This window comes from Toxorhynchites rutilus, chromosome 2 (genome assembly GCF_029784135.1).
Source record: "Toxorhynchites rutilus septentrionalis strain SRP chromosome 2, ASM2978413v1, whole genome shotgun sequence".
Classification (NCBI taxonomy): domain Eukaryota; kingdom Metazoa; phylum Arthropoda; class Insecta; order Diptera; family Culicidae; genus Toxorhynchites; species Toxorhynchites rutilus.
The window spans coordinates 138393765-138406583 of record NC_073745.1 but is presented as its reverse complement, the minus strand read 5'-3'; the positions used below and the strand labels follow the sequence as shown (position 1 = coordinate 138406583).

General features: G+C 36.2%; 1 protein-coding gene across 8 annotated transcripts in view; it reads right to left on the bottom strand.

Moving 5' to 3' along the window:
* Positions 1–12819, bottom strand: part of LOC129771908 (pantothenate kinase 3) — a 56570-nt gene that overhangs the window by 27575 nt on the left and 16176 nt on the right. For 4 of the 8 annotated variants that reach the window (XM_055776037.1, XM_055776038.1, XM_055776041.1 and 1 more), the window contains exon 2: positions 10802–10972. The exons of 3 other annotated variants lie outside the window; for them this stretch is intronic. In XM_055776037.1, coding sequence (XP_055632012.1) covers positions 10802–10880 — 79 coding nt within the window. In that variant the 5' untranslated portion in view covers positions 10881–10972. Of the gene's footprint in view, positions 1–10801; positions 10973–12819 lie in introns of those variants that run through there. One more of the 8 variants, XM_055776033.1, reaches the window with a different exon arrangement.

Sequence of the window (12819 nt, the reverse complement as noted above, 5' to 3'; positions counted from 1 at the left end):
TTTCCAAATTTACGAAAAATTTACAGTGAAGTATGGCCAACGTGATCTATACACTCTTATCTGATTATATGCGAGAGCAGAAGATATAATTCCTAAAAATTAAATTTCTACAGCGTTTTTTCCGTGATGCAATTTGATGTGACACACCCTTTATGATACTAATAAGATACTTGAATGACATAGCATGAGTGATCGGTTTACCCAAAAGTTGAAGCTTTGGTTTTGCTGGTTTATGATTTCTAGAAAAATCCACTATCTCTGTTTTCTCCGTGGAGAATTCGATCCCTAGCCCAATGGCCCAGGTTCAAAAATTGTTTAAAGTATCTTGAAAGGGTTCTTGCAGGTCGGATTCGTTTGATCCTACGACAGACACCACTCTATCATCTACAAGTTGTCATAGGCTGCAATTTTGTGTAAGGCAATTGTAAATATCGCTTACATATAAGTTGTACAAAAGGGGGCTTGGACATGAGTCCTGGGGGAGTCCCATGTAGGAGATCCGACTTACTGTCGAATCCCCGTGAGACAAATTCAAATTTTTCTCACAAATAATGTTATATAACATATTATTCAATAGAGGCGGCAGACCCCCAGAGTGTAATTTGTCTGACAAAACCTCTATTGAACTGAATCAAAGGCCCCCTTTAAGTCCAAGAATACTGAAGCCATTTGAATTTCTGAAGAAAGCAACGCAAGACAATCATTAGTCTCCTTGCCCCTGCGGAACTCATATTGTGTATCTGAGAGTAGGCCATTTGTTTCAACCCATCGATCAAGGCGAAACAAGATAATTTTCTCCAACAATTTCCGTAGACGAGACAGCATTGCTATTGGGCGGTACGAATTGAAGTCGGACGCGGGTTTTCCGAGTTTTTGAATAGCTATAATTCGTACTTGTCTCCAATCATCTGGAACAATATTATGCTCCAGAAACCGATTGAATAAATTAAACAAACGATGTTTCGCCACATCAGGGAGGTTTTTCAATAAGTTGAAGCCCTCGCGTGCAGGGCTTCTCCCTCTCGCTTGTTGTGCCTGCTTCAATGCAATCCACTTGCAATACAGGGAATCCCGTTAGTATCCAACACTCTCTTCACCAGCCACGAAAATAACAGTATCACTTCAACGATAGACGATAACGATATCAAACCGTCCGGCGGCCTCGAACTTAAGAAGACGAAGGAGTATATTGAATTGTAAGAAACTGCATTCAAATTTTGGGAAACATGAATTTCCAAAGATATAATTGAAGTTCTTCTTACCATGTCCGTCTTACCAATGTTTTTACTGAAACTAAAACAGGCCGAAATGCAGAACAAAGCATGAAATTTTATTCGAATATGCAAAGAGCACAGATATTTAGAATACGAGCTTCTGAAAAATCAGTCGTAATTTAAATTGGTCATATGATAATGAAAATTGAGGGGCTTAGAATGCAAGGAGTGTAAGTGACTTGATCGATTTCTCTTCATCAACTTTTCTTTTAGTTAATAACTCAACTACAAAAACGTTCCAATTTGAGTTTACTATAGAATCCGATAGATGAGGTTTTGACCCATCTTCCACATTGTTAAATACAGCTGGGAATGAGTTTGGAGCTACGTTATGACCAAAAGAGAGAGTCGATGTAGAGAAATCGATCAAATCACTTACACCCCTTTCATTCTAAGCCCCTCAATTGTTATTTTAGGTAGTTTTCATCATAAGTACCAAGTTTCAAAAAAATGGAGAGGATCGGGTCAGCGCCAGGCTGATTTGACATGGAATTCATGTAAAATCGCAAGTAGATCGATTAATTACTTGAAAAGTAACAATTTCGTACAGTATCGTAAGTAAGTAAGTAAGTAAAGTAAGTCACTATACATCAAACTTTGTTCAATTGGAAAGGTTGATGATAAAAATATATATAAAAAAAATGAGAACAGTAATATGAAGTTAAACATTTTTCATTAATAAATTCAACTTTTGAATAAGATTTTTAACGATATATTTTTAAAAATAGTACATAGTACTGTTATCTGAATTTCGAGTTATGATAATAAACTTAATGATTCAGAATACGCGCTTATCAGTGATTATTAAAATTGGTTATCTAATAATAATTGGTTATAGTACTACAGCAGCACTACAATGAACACCTGAACAGTGCGCGAACAGGAGACCAAGACGGCGTTGAGGAGGATTACACCGGTGCAGTGAACAACGACGACGTACCACCCCCGACGATGGGTCAAGTTAAGGAGACCATCAATCAGCTCAAGAACCACAAAGCAGCTGGTAAGGATGGCCTCGTAGCGGAGCTCTTCAAGGAAGGTCCGGGAAAACTTGTAGAGTGTATGCACCGGTTGATTGTCAGGATCTGGGACAATGCGGCAAATCCTCCAAAAGTGACGCGAGTACTAGATTCCTACACACCACATCTTCGTTGACTTCAAGGCCGCATATGATACAATCGACCAACGACAGCTATGGAGGATCACTGCGTCTAAGACTAAATACATGCTAGAAGGAGGGACTGATCGCAACAGAGTTCTCCTTGGTAGAAGTATTTTGATCGACGAGGACGAGCTCGAGGTGGTAGAGGAATTTGTATACCCTGGCTCTACCTTCGATGCTTTCATCAATTTTCAGAATTTACTTTTGATACACGACATTATAATTATTTGGTTTCACCAGATGTAAAAAGCCAGTCCCAAAGCTTTGTTTCCAACCAAAAGCATGAGCATCCTGTTAACCTTCCGTCGAGTGATGTTATGCAAACGAACTGCACTAATCACCGAAATAAATATTGTCTCGAGCTTTTCTTTCGTGACGTCAAGTATTGCTTCCATGCGAAAAAAAATCACAGTCAAATCAATTCACACCGGAACATGTGAACAAATGTGGCAAATATTCATTTTGCTGATTTACAGCAGTTATTTTTGAAACGGAATGGCAAAAATAGAAGCGAAATTATGAATGCATAAATCTATAAAGTACTGTTTCGTAATGCATCAAACTACTCAGAGTACGAATCATTACCAGAAATGTGTGCTTGAGCAAATATAAGTACCATGTAATAGAGACAGTACGTCTTAAAGATGGGGTGATTTTATATTAGAAAATCAAATTAATCCACCTAGAAGTGATATTGTGCTTTTCAGCAGTATAAACAAGCATACCCTCAACTATTTTGCTTTTGATTCCAGTCACATTCTAGACAGTCCACCTTTTCCACTTTTGATCAGTATTCATTGTCATAGAGTAATTCAAATATTATAGAATAACATGTAGAAGGGGTTCTCATTATCAGAAATTAGAAATTATTAACTATACAAATCTACCACTTGTCCAAATTACCCGCACCGTCCGTCTTACCCACACCTCCCCTAGTATTGCCAAACCACTAGTTGGAGAGGCAATAAATCAACATACGCACGGGACAATCCGTTACATCCTGTATCCATGGAAGGAAAAAATTAAAAATCCAGCCACAACACAATTTCCATAAAAAAATAATATCCCATAGTAACGTATATCATCACCATATTCGCCTGTTTGGCACCGCATCTTCAAAGCTGGAAATGACGTTCAAAGTAAAGAATCTCAAAACATGAATATGTCACGGATATTTACCTAGTGATTACTGTTATGAATCAATAAAATCTTGTATTCGATTTCGCATCATTTGTTATATTTTATGGAGCACAATGTGTCTGAAAGAGTCCGTATCAATGCGGATTCATTCACTTTAGAGCCAAAGTATAGATCCAATCACACCAATCACTTTCAAGCAAGCCATATCACTAACGCATGATTTGACAATCCCATCCTTTTTGTCGATACAACATGGAACATAATCCACAAAATCTTTCCGCTATTTGACCCGTTGCAAGGAAAAAAAAACTCAAACATTCAACAATATGCATGAATGTCATGAATTGACACCACCGGTAGAGTTCGAATTGCTGTGAAAAAGGAAGAAATCAAACAGGTTTCACGACAATGCGGTAGAAGTTTGTCACTTCGTCGGTTATATGAACAGCAGCTGCCAGCTGCCTTTTGCCTAGCACAGACTAGTAGGAGCCATTCGAACTTGAAATCTAGAACGACACACGGAACACAGACTGTATGGCGTGATCTGGGTTACTGGGCACGTGGTCATGATATACTTTAGTCATAAATATTCGTAAGTCATTTGAGAGTGTTGCCAAGAGCTGCAGGAACAACTGAATGTACCAACAACTTCAACCGTCGGTAAAACCGCGAATATCGGGTAATGTCGACCCACACCCCTCGATGACGTCAATGCACTCACGCCACGATAACACTTAAAGCAAACACAAACAGCAACGGATGATGCGATCATTAAACTTTTGACCCCCAGCAACCTTCTGTGAAGTGGAAACGCCATTGTGTTCACGTCAGTCACACAACAGTCGGAACACAAAACCGGAATTTTGGAGTTGTCGGAGTGCACGAACACTCCTTGAGTATAGAAGCCGCGATTCGTTCCGGTTAACATCCGGTTTGCAGGAGATTTTGACCTGTTTGTATGATACTCAATACGAACTTCACCACTTCATGTTGTCTGATAAAAGACTGAAAATCTTGCAGTGCGTCGCATGGTTCATCAACCAGATCGGGTGCTCCGTTTTCAAAGAAGGAGTGAGAGTTTGCGAAATGTATTCATTCCACACGCGTTCGTATTCGAAAATAAAGTCACGAACCGGTGGCGAGCCCCTGGCCGGTGATCGAGAAAAAAATCAAAATGTTATCATTTGTTTCCTCTGTCTTACGCGAAACTTTTTCTTGTTTTCATTTAGTTATTTCCGAAACAAATTACCTGCCCCACCTGTTGTGTGCTTTAAGTTCAAGAGCGCCGCGCAGTAAGTGGTTGTGGTTTGTCGATATGGTCTATCGCTACGTCGTTTCCTTTGATTTGCAAACCTTGCAGAAAACAACAAACTGTTGTTTTCCAATAGAAAATATGTACAGGTAGAACGCCCATTGACTGTTAGAATCCACGCTCATGTTATACCAAATTTGAAAAAAAACACGATGGAACTTTCGACATGGAAACCCTCTGTCCGTATTTTCATTGAAATGAATCGAATGATACAATAATTATACGACTAGGTTATGTATGTACGCTTAAAAAACATCATAAAAATATGATTTCTGAATAAATTTTATTGTTTTTCAGCTTTTTAGTTGCCGGGGAAATTAACACCAAACTGAATTTTTTTAGTGTTACATATATTCCATGTAAAACCGTGGTTCTTAGATTTTCGTGTAAATTGGTAGTTTTGTTTCTTATCGCAAAATATTAGATTCCATTCCATTTTAGAGTGGTTCGAATAATCTAGTTTTTACCCTTTTTTCCAAAAATAACTTTTTTCAAAAATTCATATCTTTTGAACTACTAAACAGATTCAGATGATCGACATATCAAATTAGCCAGTTAGATAGTCTTTTTTGAAAAAATATTACACTTGAAAAAAAATAAATTTTGTTTTCTTAATTATTGATCGTATTTGTTCTCTATAGTTTTCATTGTCCAAGGGCGCTATATTTTTTTTTCTCGGAAGCTGAGGATTTTTTAGATAACATATCCAAAAATGTGTTCTTTTTCGTTTTTAAATTATGATTTTTGAAATTTACCCGATAGTTCAAAAATATATTTTTCTCCTTTTCTCCAAAAATTACGGTTTTCAAAAATTCATAACTTTTGATCTACTTAACCGATCACACTTGCTAAAAAGGAGAATTCTATTCGCATATACCTATTTATAGTCTAATCGCATAGGATGATCGAAGGAAGCATAAAAACATGTTAACTTTGAAAAATCATAACTCAAGAACGAAACAGAACACATCTCTGATTTTTTAATGTGTTAAGTAAAAAATCCTCAGATTTCAAGGAAAAATACAAAAAATATAGCGCCCTTGGTCTCTAAACCATGTAAACTATAAAAAATAGATACAATTATTAATCACGAAAACAAAATTCATTTTTTTCGCAAGTGCAATATTATTCCAAAAAATTCTAGCTCATTGGCTTTAATTTGATGAATCGATCATCTCGGTTAAAATTATAACTCAAAAAAGAAAAAAGAACACATCTGATTTTGAAAAAAATCATAAACAATGTAATGTAGAAAATGTGTAAAAAATCCTCAGTTTTCGAGAAAAAATATAGAAAATTATAGCGCCGTTAGTCCCGAAACCATGTAAACAATAAAAAATTGATACAATCAATAATTACGAAAACAAAATTCAATTTTGGGGGTCTCCGTAGCCACATTGGTTACGCGTTCGCTTAGTAAGCGATCGATCGTGAGTTCAAAAGTCAGGGCCCTCATTGACCATCTTTGTGTTGTTACAGAATAGCTACGTCCATGCAACAATCATCAGCGATGGAGATCGATCCACGGTCGAAATAAGATCGATTCATCCATACAACTGCTCTGCCCTGCAGACACATCGGGCTACTGTTCTATAAATAACTCAACAATGATCAATCAACTGTCTCCGCTGTCCGGTGGTCCAACTGGATAATGGAAGAACAGAAAGAATAACTCTTACGCCTAAGTGGCTACTGTGTGAATGTACCATATGTAATGGTATAGAAGGGATACTGGCGAATGGCAAATGTGTAATGTGCTAATTATAGATATGATAACCATGTGACATGTACACGATAAAAATTCGGCTCTGTTACAGCTAAAATGCTAATGTGCCTTAAATAAATAAATGGGATAAAAAAAAAATCAATTTTCTTGCAAGTTTGATATTTTTCCAAAATAGATTTTAATTAACTTCAATTTGATGTGTCGATCATCTGAATCGGCCTTAGTAGTTTAAAAGTTATGAGTTTTTGATAAAAGTCTTTTTTGGGAAAAGGGAAAAAATCGAATCACCCAAAAAAATAAAACAGGTTCAATGTTTTACATAACAAAAACATGATATCAATTTTCACGAAAATCTGAAAACCACTATATCAAACTTTTGCAATACTGGGCCTTAATTTTTTGAGTGTAACATACAAAGGCCCTTCAATAAAAATGGCATTGGAACAACAGAGTAAAACTGACATATAATTATGACGGATGACTGCTTTTTGATTGACGCGTGCTCCAACTAGCGAACCGCCAATTAAAAAGAACTCCAACTAAAAATGCGCCTATAAGCGAATGTGTACTGTGAAACTGTAAAAAAAATAAAAAATATACAATCGAAGACTCTTTTTGTCGTTTATGAGTTTGGTTTTTTAAGTTATTACTAGGCATGTTTGCGGATTAATAGAAAGATATGATATGTTGATCCTTGAAATAAGTTTGAAAGCTAAGAAGTGGAAAAAAATATAAAATTCATGTGAATGGAGACGACTTTTGTGTACAGCACATGCCACTGGGGCCTTTTGCTGATTAGGTAAGTAAGATTTCTTCCAAAACGTCATAACTTTTCAACCATTGAGTCGATTTCAAAAATCGACATATCAAATGAAATCTTATTCTTCTATGAATCAAATTCAATCGGTCATTCAAACAATTTCAGAAATTAAATACTACAGAAAAAATTTAATCATAAAGCTAAATAATAAAGCAAAGGTAATCTTGGATTAAAAATCCATCTCAAAAAAATATTGAAAAAAAAACATTTATTTTTCTAAAACTTCCAATTTTGATAAAATTGCACTGAATAGTTAAAGAAGAGCAATATTGATATTTCAATAAACTTATGTAATTATAAACATGTTTATATAAACCTTCCCATCTTATCATTCTTTATTAAAGACCTTGCATCAAAACAGCTAAAAATCCATACACTCTCATATCAAGTGTGCCTGAGAAAATTATATTCTTCACGTAAACAGGCGATGAAAATGTGGACACTTTTTAGTCAGTGAATTGTATGGAGTTCCACTGCTGTGGCTTCAGGTTCCCCTTGAAAGTCTCTCTACTTTTGCATGTGTTTTTGGATCCGCTGGCTTTACCAGTCTGTTACTTCTGGGTTTCCAGAGCACTTCCCCCAAACGCTCAGAGCGACATACATCGTGAATTTCATGAATTTCAAAAGCTTCGCCAACTCTCAAGCAGGTAGACCAGGATTTTCGTTTCAAGTGTGCAGAATCGAATCGCAACGCGCTACCTCCGTTGAAGCTATGATGTAAATTACTAAACTTGTTCTGACAACCAATGCCTACTGTGATTCTATACACTCTTAACTTAATTCAGTAAAATTTTGAAATACACAAAAATACTCGTGTTCAACCTTCTTTCACTTGCTTAAACTCATGCGACTTTGATATTAGGTAATAATAAATTCACAACAGTAAAAAACAGTCTTTAAAATTGTCTTTCACTATCATCAAATAAAACAAAATTACTTTCCGAACACACCCCTTATATTTCAGTTATTCCATGCCAAACCGATACATTGGTTCTCAGATTTCCGTGAAAAATGGTAGTATTGTTTTTGGTCGCAAAATATTAGACTTGTTTTTTTTTATTTTTCCATTAGGATTCCAATTTCGATTTTAAGGTGGTCAGAAAAATCAACTTTTTTCCCTTTTCCAAAAACGATTTTTTTTAAATTCATAACTTCTGAATTACTAAACCGATTCAGGTGATCGACATATCAAATTTGGAAAAATATAGCTTTGGAAAAAAATGGATTTTGTTCTCGTAATTATTGATTATATTTGTTTTTTATAGTTTACATGGTTTCTAGACCAAGGGCGCTATATTTTCATATTTTTTCTTGAAAGCTTTTTTACATAACATATCCAAAAATTAGGGAGGCGTTTTTGAGTTTTCAAAGTAACCCGATAGTCCGAAAAATCATTTTTCCCCTTTTTCCAAAAATGAGAAGTTTTAAAAAATTATAAATTTTGAACTACTGGGCCGATTCAGATGATGGACATATCAAATTGAAGCCAATAAAGTCTTCTTTGAAAATATATAGTCTAGTCACATAGGAATATTGAACGAAGACTGAAAACATGTTTACTTTTAAAAATCATAACTCAGAAACTAAAAAAATAGCTCTCTGATTTTTGGACATGTTATGTAAAAAACCATGTTATGTAAAAAAATTTAACAAAAAATTAGGCAAAAAAACATGAAAAAATACAACCAATTGATAAATTGAAAACCGAATTCTATTTTTTTCGCAAGAGTAATACTAGCTCATTGACTTCAATTTAATATGTCGATCATATGAATCGGTTCAGCAGTTCAAAAGTTATGAATTTTTCGAAAAAGTCATTTTTGGAAAAGGGAAAAAAATAATTTTTGTACCTCCTTAAAATGGAAATGTCGGTGAAGATACCAATACCAAGATACCAATAACTATTTTTTGTAGACGATTGAGTGCAATTTTTTTCATATGAATTAGACGCACACCATCCTGCGAGAATATTCTGAGGTGGTGGAGTCTTAGAACTGACCCATCTGATCATAGGAATCATTTGAAATTTCAAGAAATTTCCGAGTCAAGTCCTCTGGCAACTATTTTCTTGTAGCCGATAGAGTAACATTTTTTTCATTTGATTTAAACATCGTGCACAAATCACGTAACGCAATTTCCTAGCTCTATTACACAGTAAGTAACGCAACCTCGACCCGCCTCCCCCCATCCCTTCTCACGTTACGTAATTTATGCACGACGGCTTAGACACACGAGTCTTTCCATTAGTCATCAAACCGGTGGTAATCGGCAAAATAATCGTTTTTGAATTTGAATGGCGGCTTCAAAAATTAGTCATTCAGAACTAAAAAAAATTTTTAGTCGAATAAACTAAGTTTCTCAAAAATTTTGCCGACTAATCTTATAGTCGTCTAAGTTTACTATTTTTTTGATTTTCTTAGTCGAACCGGTTAACCGCGTCAAAAAATAGTTACCATAAGACTTGATCATTTTCGTTAATTTCTTGAAATTTCAAATGGTCCCTATGATTAGATGGGTCAGTTCTAAGACTTCATCATCTCAGAATATTCTCGTAGGGTGGTGTGCTCCTAATTCAAATGAGAAAATTGGCATTCCATCGGCTACAAAAATATAGTTATTGGTATCTTGGTATTGATATCTTATTTTTTATCCATTTTATCCAGAGCCGAATTTTAATCGTGTACATGTCACATGTTTAACATATCTATAAATAAGGCATTACACAGTTGCCATTTTCCGGCGTAAGAGTATTCCTTCTATACCATTGGATATGGTACATTTACACAGTAGCCATTTAGGCGTAAGAGTATTCCATCTGTTTTTCCATTATCGAGTTACACCACCGGACAGCGGAGACAGTTGATATGATCAATGTTGAGTTACTAATAGAACAACAGCCCGAAGTTTCTTGCAGAGCAGAGCAATTATATGGATGAATCGATCTTATTTCGACCGTGGATCGATCTCCATCGCTGTTGCGTGGACGTAGTTATTCTGTAACAACACAAAGATGGTCAATGAGGGCCCTAAGTTTTGAACTAACGTTCGATCGCTTACTAACCGAACGCGCAACCAATGGGGCTACGAAGACCCCCTGGTATTGATACCTTCACCGATATAAAATGGAATTGAGCACCCTAATGAAAAAAATAAAAACACGGGTCTAATTTTTTACGATAAGGAACAAAACTACCAATTTTCACGAAAATCTGAGAACCACCGTATCGGTTTGGCATGGAATGGCTGATTGTTATAGTCAAGCACACTGATTAGATTAACTGTTAAGATTACACCCGTGAATGAAATTGGCACACATAATGAAACTAATCTTACAATTGTTCGCATTAGAAACTAAATTCATATGTACCTTGAGAACTTCTAATAGCCGCTTCAACTGAAAATACACTTGCAACTTGGCCTCCGGTACGCCGGTGGTATACGCACATCAATCACACTGCGGATAAAATCTTATCGTTTACTCATAATCTCCGGTGAACACGGACGCTGGACAGCAGTAACGACGCACGACTGGCACAAACTAATACACAAAAACACAAAAACAACTTTATGATCAAGCTTGATTGATGGGCTGGTAAGAACGCAAATAGTTTGACAGCAGTAGTTTGCACTCGCGAATAAAAAAAAATAAAACACGGAACTAAGCGTCCGCTGCTACAGGTTCATCGTTGGCTGACAATGCAGTGCATTTGGTTCAATGCGCGATTTTTTTTCTGGAGAGAAGTAAACAAACAAATTAAATAAAATCTGCGCGGTGCAATTCCCATTCCAAAGATCATGGTCTATTTCGCAAGATTGAAATAGCAGTTCCAACGGGTTGGACTCTTGATTTCGTACCATGGAAGATTGAACGCCACTCGATATATTGAGAATTTGTCCAGTGTCCTTGAACGGTACCTCTAAAATACTTTCGTTAACAAATAGTGATACCTACAAGACAACGGTTCCTGCCGATCAATGTAATGATTCCAAAATTACGAAGTTCGTGTTCTAGACAGGCCTCCAACTAGTCCAGACCTCAATCCAACTGAAAACATTTCTAAGGATGTGGAAATCAGCTAAATAAGAAACCGGACAGTGCTCGAAGAAGCCGTTATGGATATATGGCCAATTAGTCATCTTAGGCCGCACTATGGCTGTGTACACCGTGTCCAATATATTCTCATACAAATTCACTTCTAATATTTTACATGAGATATTCAGATTTTATTGGTGAATGTTTTGAATGAACGGTAATATTCCATAATTTTTTTCGTCCCAAATTCGGAAGATTACGGCCTTGAACTGCGCCAAGCATGTATGACCATACTTTGTAAACCAAGTGGTTCAGATCTAGTGAACTAGAAGGTCATTCATCTTTGACAGTCGGCCAAATTTTCCCAACACCAGTTAAGGACCAGATTCGCAGTACGAGAGGGAGCGCCTTCTCGTACTGCGAATCTGGTCCTGGTCCTGCTTGCACAGGTAATGATCATTCCCGTACAACCTTCCCATGTTTGGCTTTACGGCGTTCTGCAAAACATCCGTTTTATAATATAACCCGTTGATTTAAACGCCTTTCTCAATAGTAAAGAGTGGTAATACGTCGCGTCTGCAGAAAGCTCCCCAAACCATCACAAATGCAGGGCTTTGGAATCATGGAATGTTTCTGTCACTATCTAGGATATTCCTCGAACTGTAGGCCCACAATCTTTCGTTTCGTACATTGTGAGATTTGTCAATGAGGGTCACATTTTAAGGCCGATAGTGGTCACGGAAGAGATCTCATCGAAAATTACCTCCATCCACCCAATTGCCCCCAATTTCACCCAATCGAGGAACATTGAGCTATTGTCAAAAAAAAAAACTTGAGGAAATTGACTGGTGAATCCCGATGCAACATGAATGAAGAAATGGTGGAATAAAATGGCTACTCAACTTGAATAACGGAGTTGTTCTAACAAACGTTCATTATTTCGTCAAAACACATCGTAATATTTTTTCGCTGTGATGATTGTATGTGTAACGGACAAAAACATCGGAGAAGAAAAAAATAATTACTTTCTGTTTTTATCGAAGCCCTTGTAGACAAAGAGATAATACTTCTAGAACAGAACAAACAACAAATCCAATCAGCTTTCTTTCATTTAATGGAACGTTCCAATGAGACATCTTTGATCGAATGAAAAAATAACTCTTTCGTCTTCGATTATCCATATTTCGAGCAAAAATGATCGTATGCCACTTAATATATTGATAATCAAACACGAAAGGATAATTTTCATTAAATCAAATATATCTCTGTAGTAAAAGGTCTATCTGAAACGTTCTACGAGGCAAATGAAAGCTGAACGATTTAACTAATTAGATTCGTTATTGGTTTGGCTG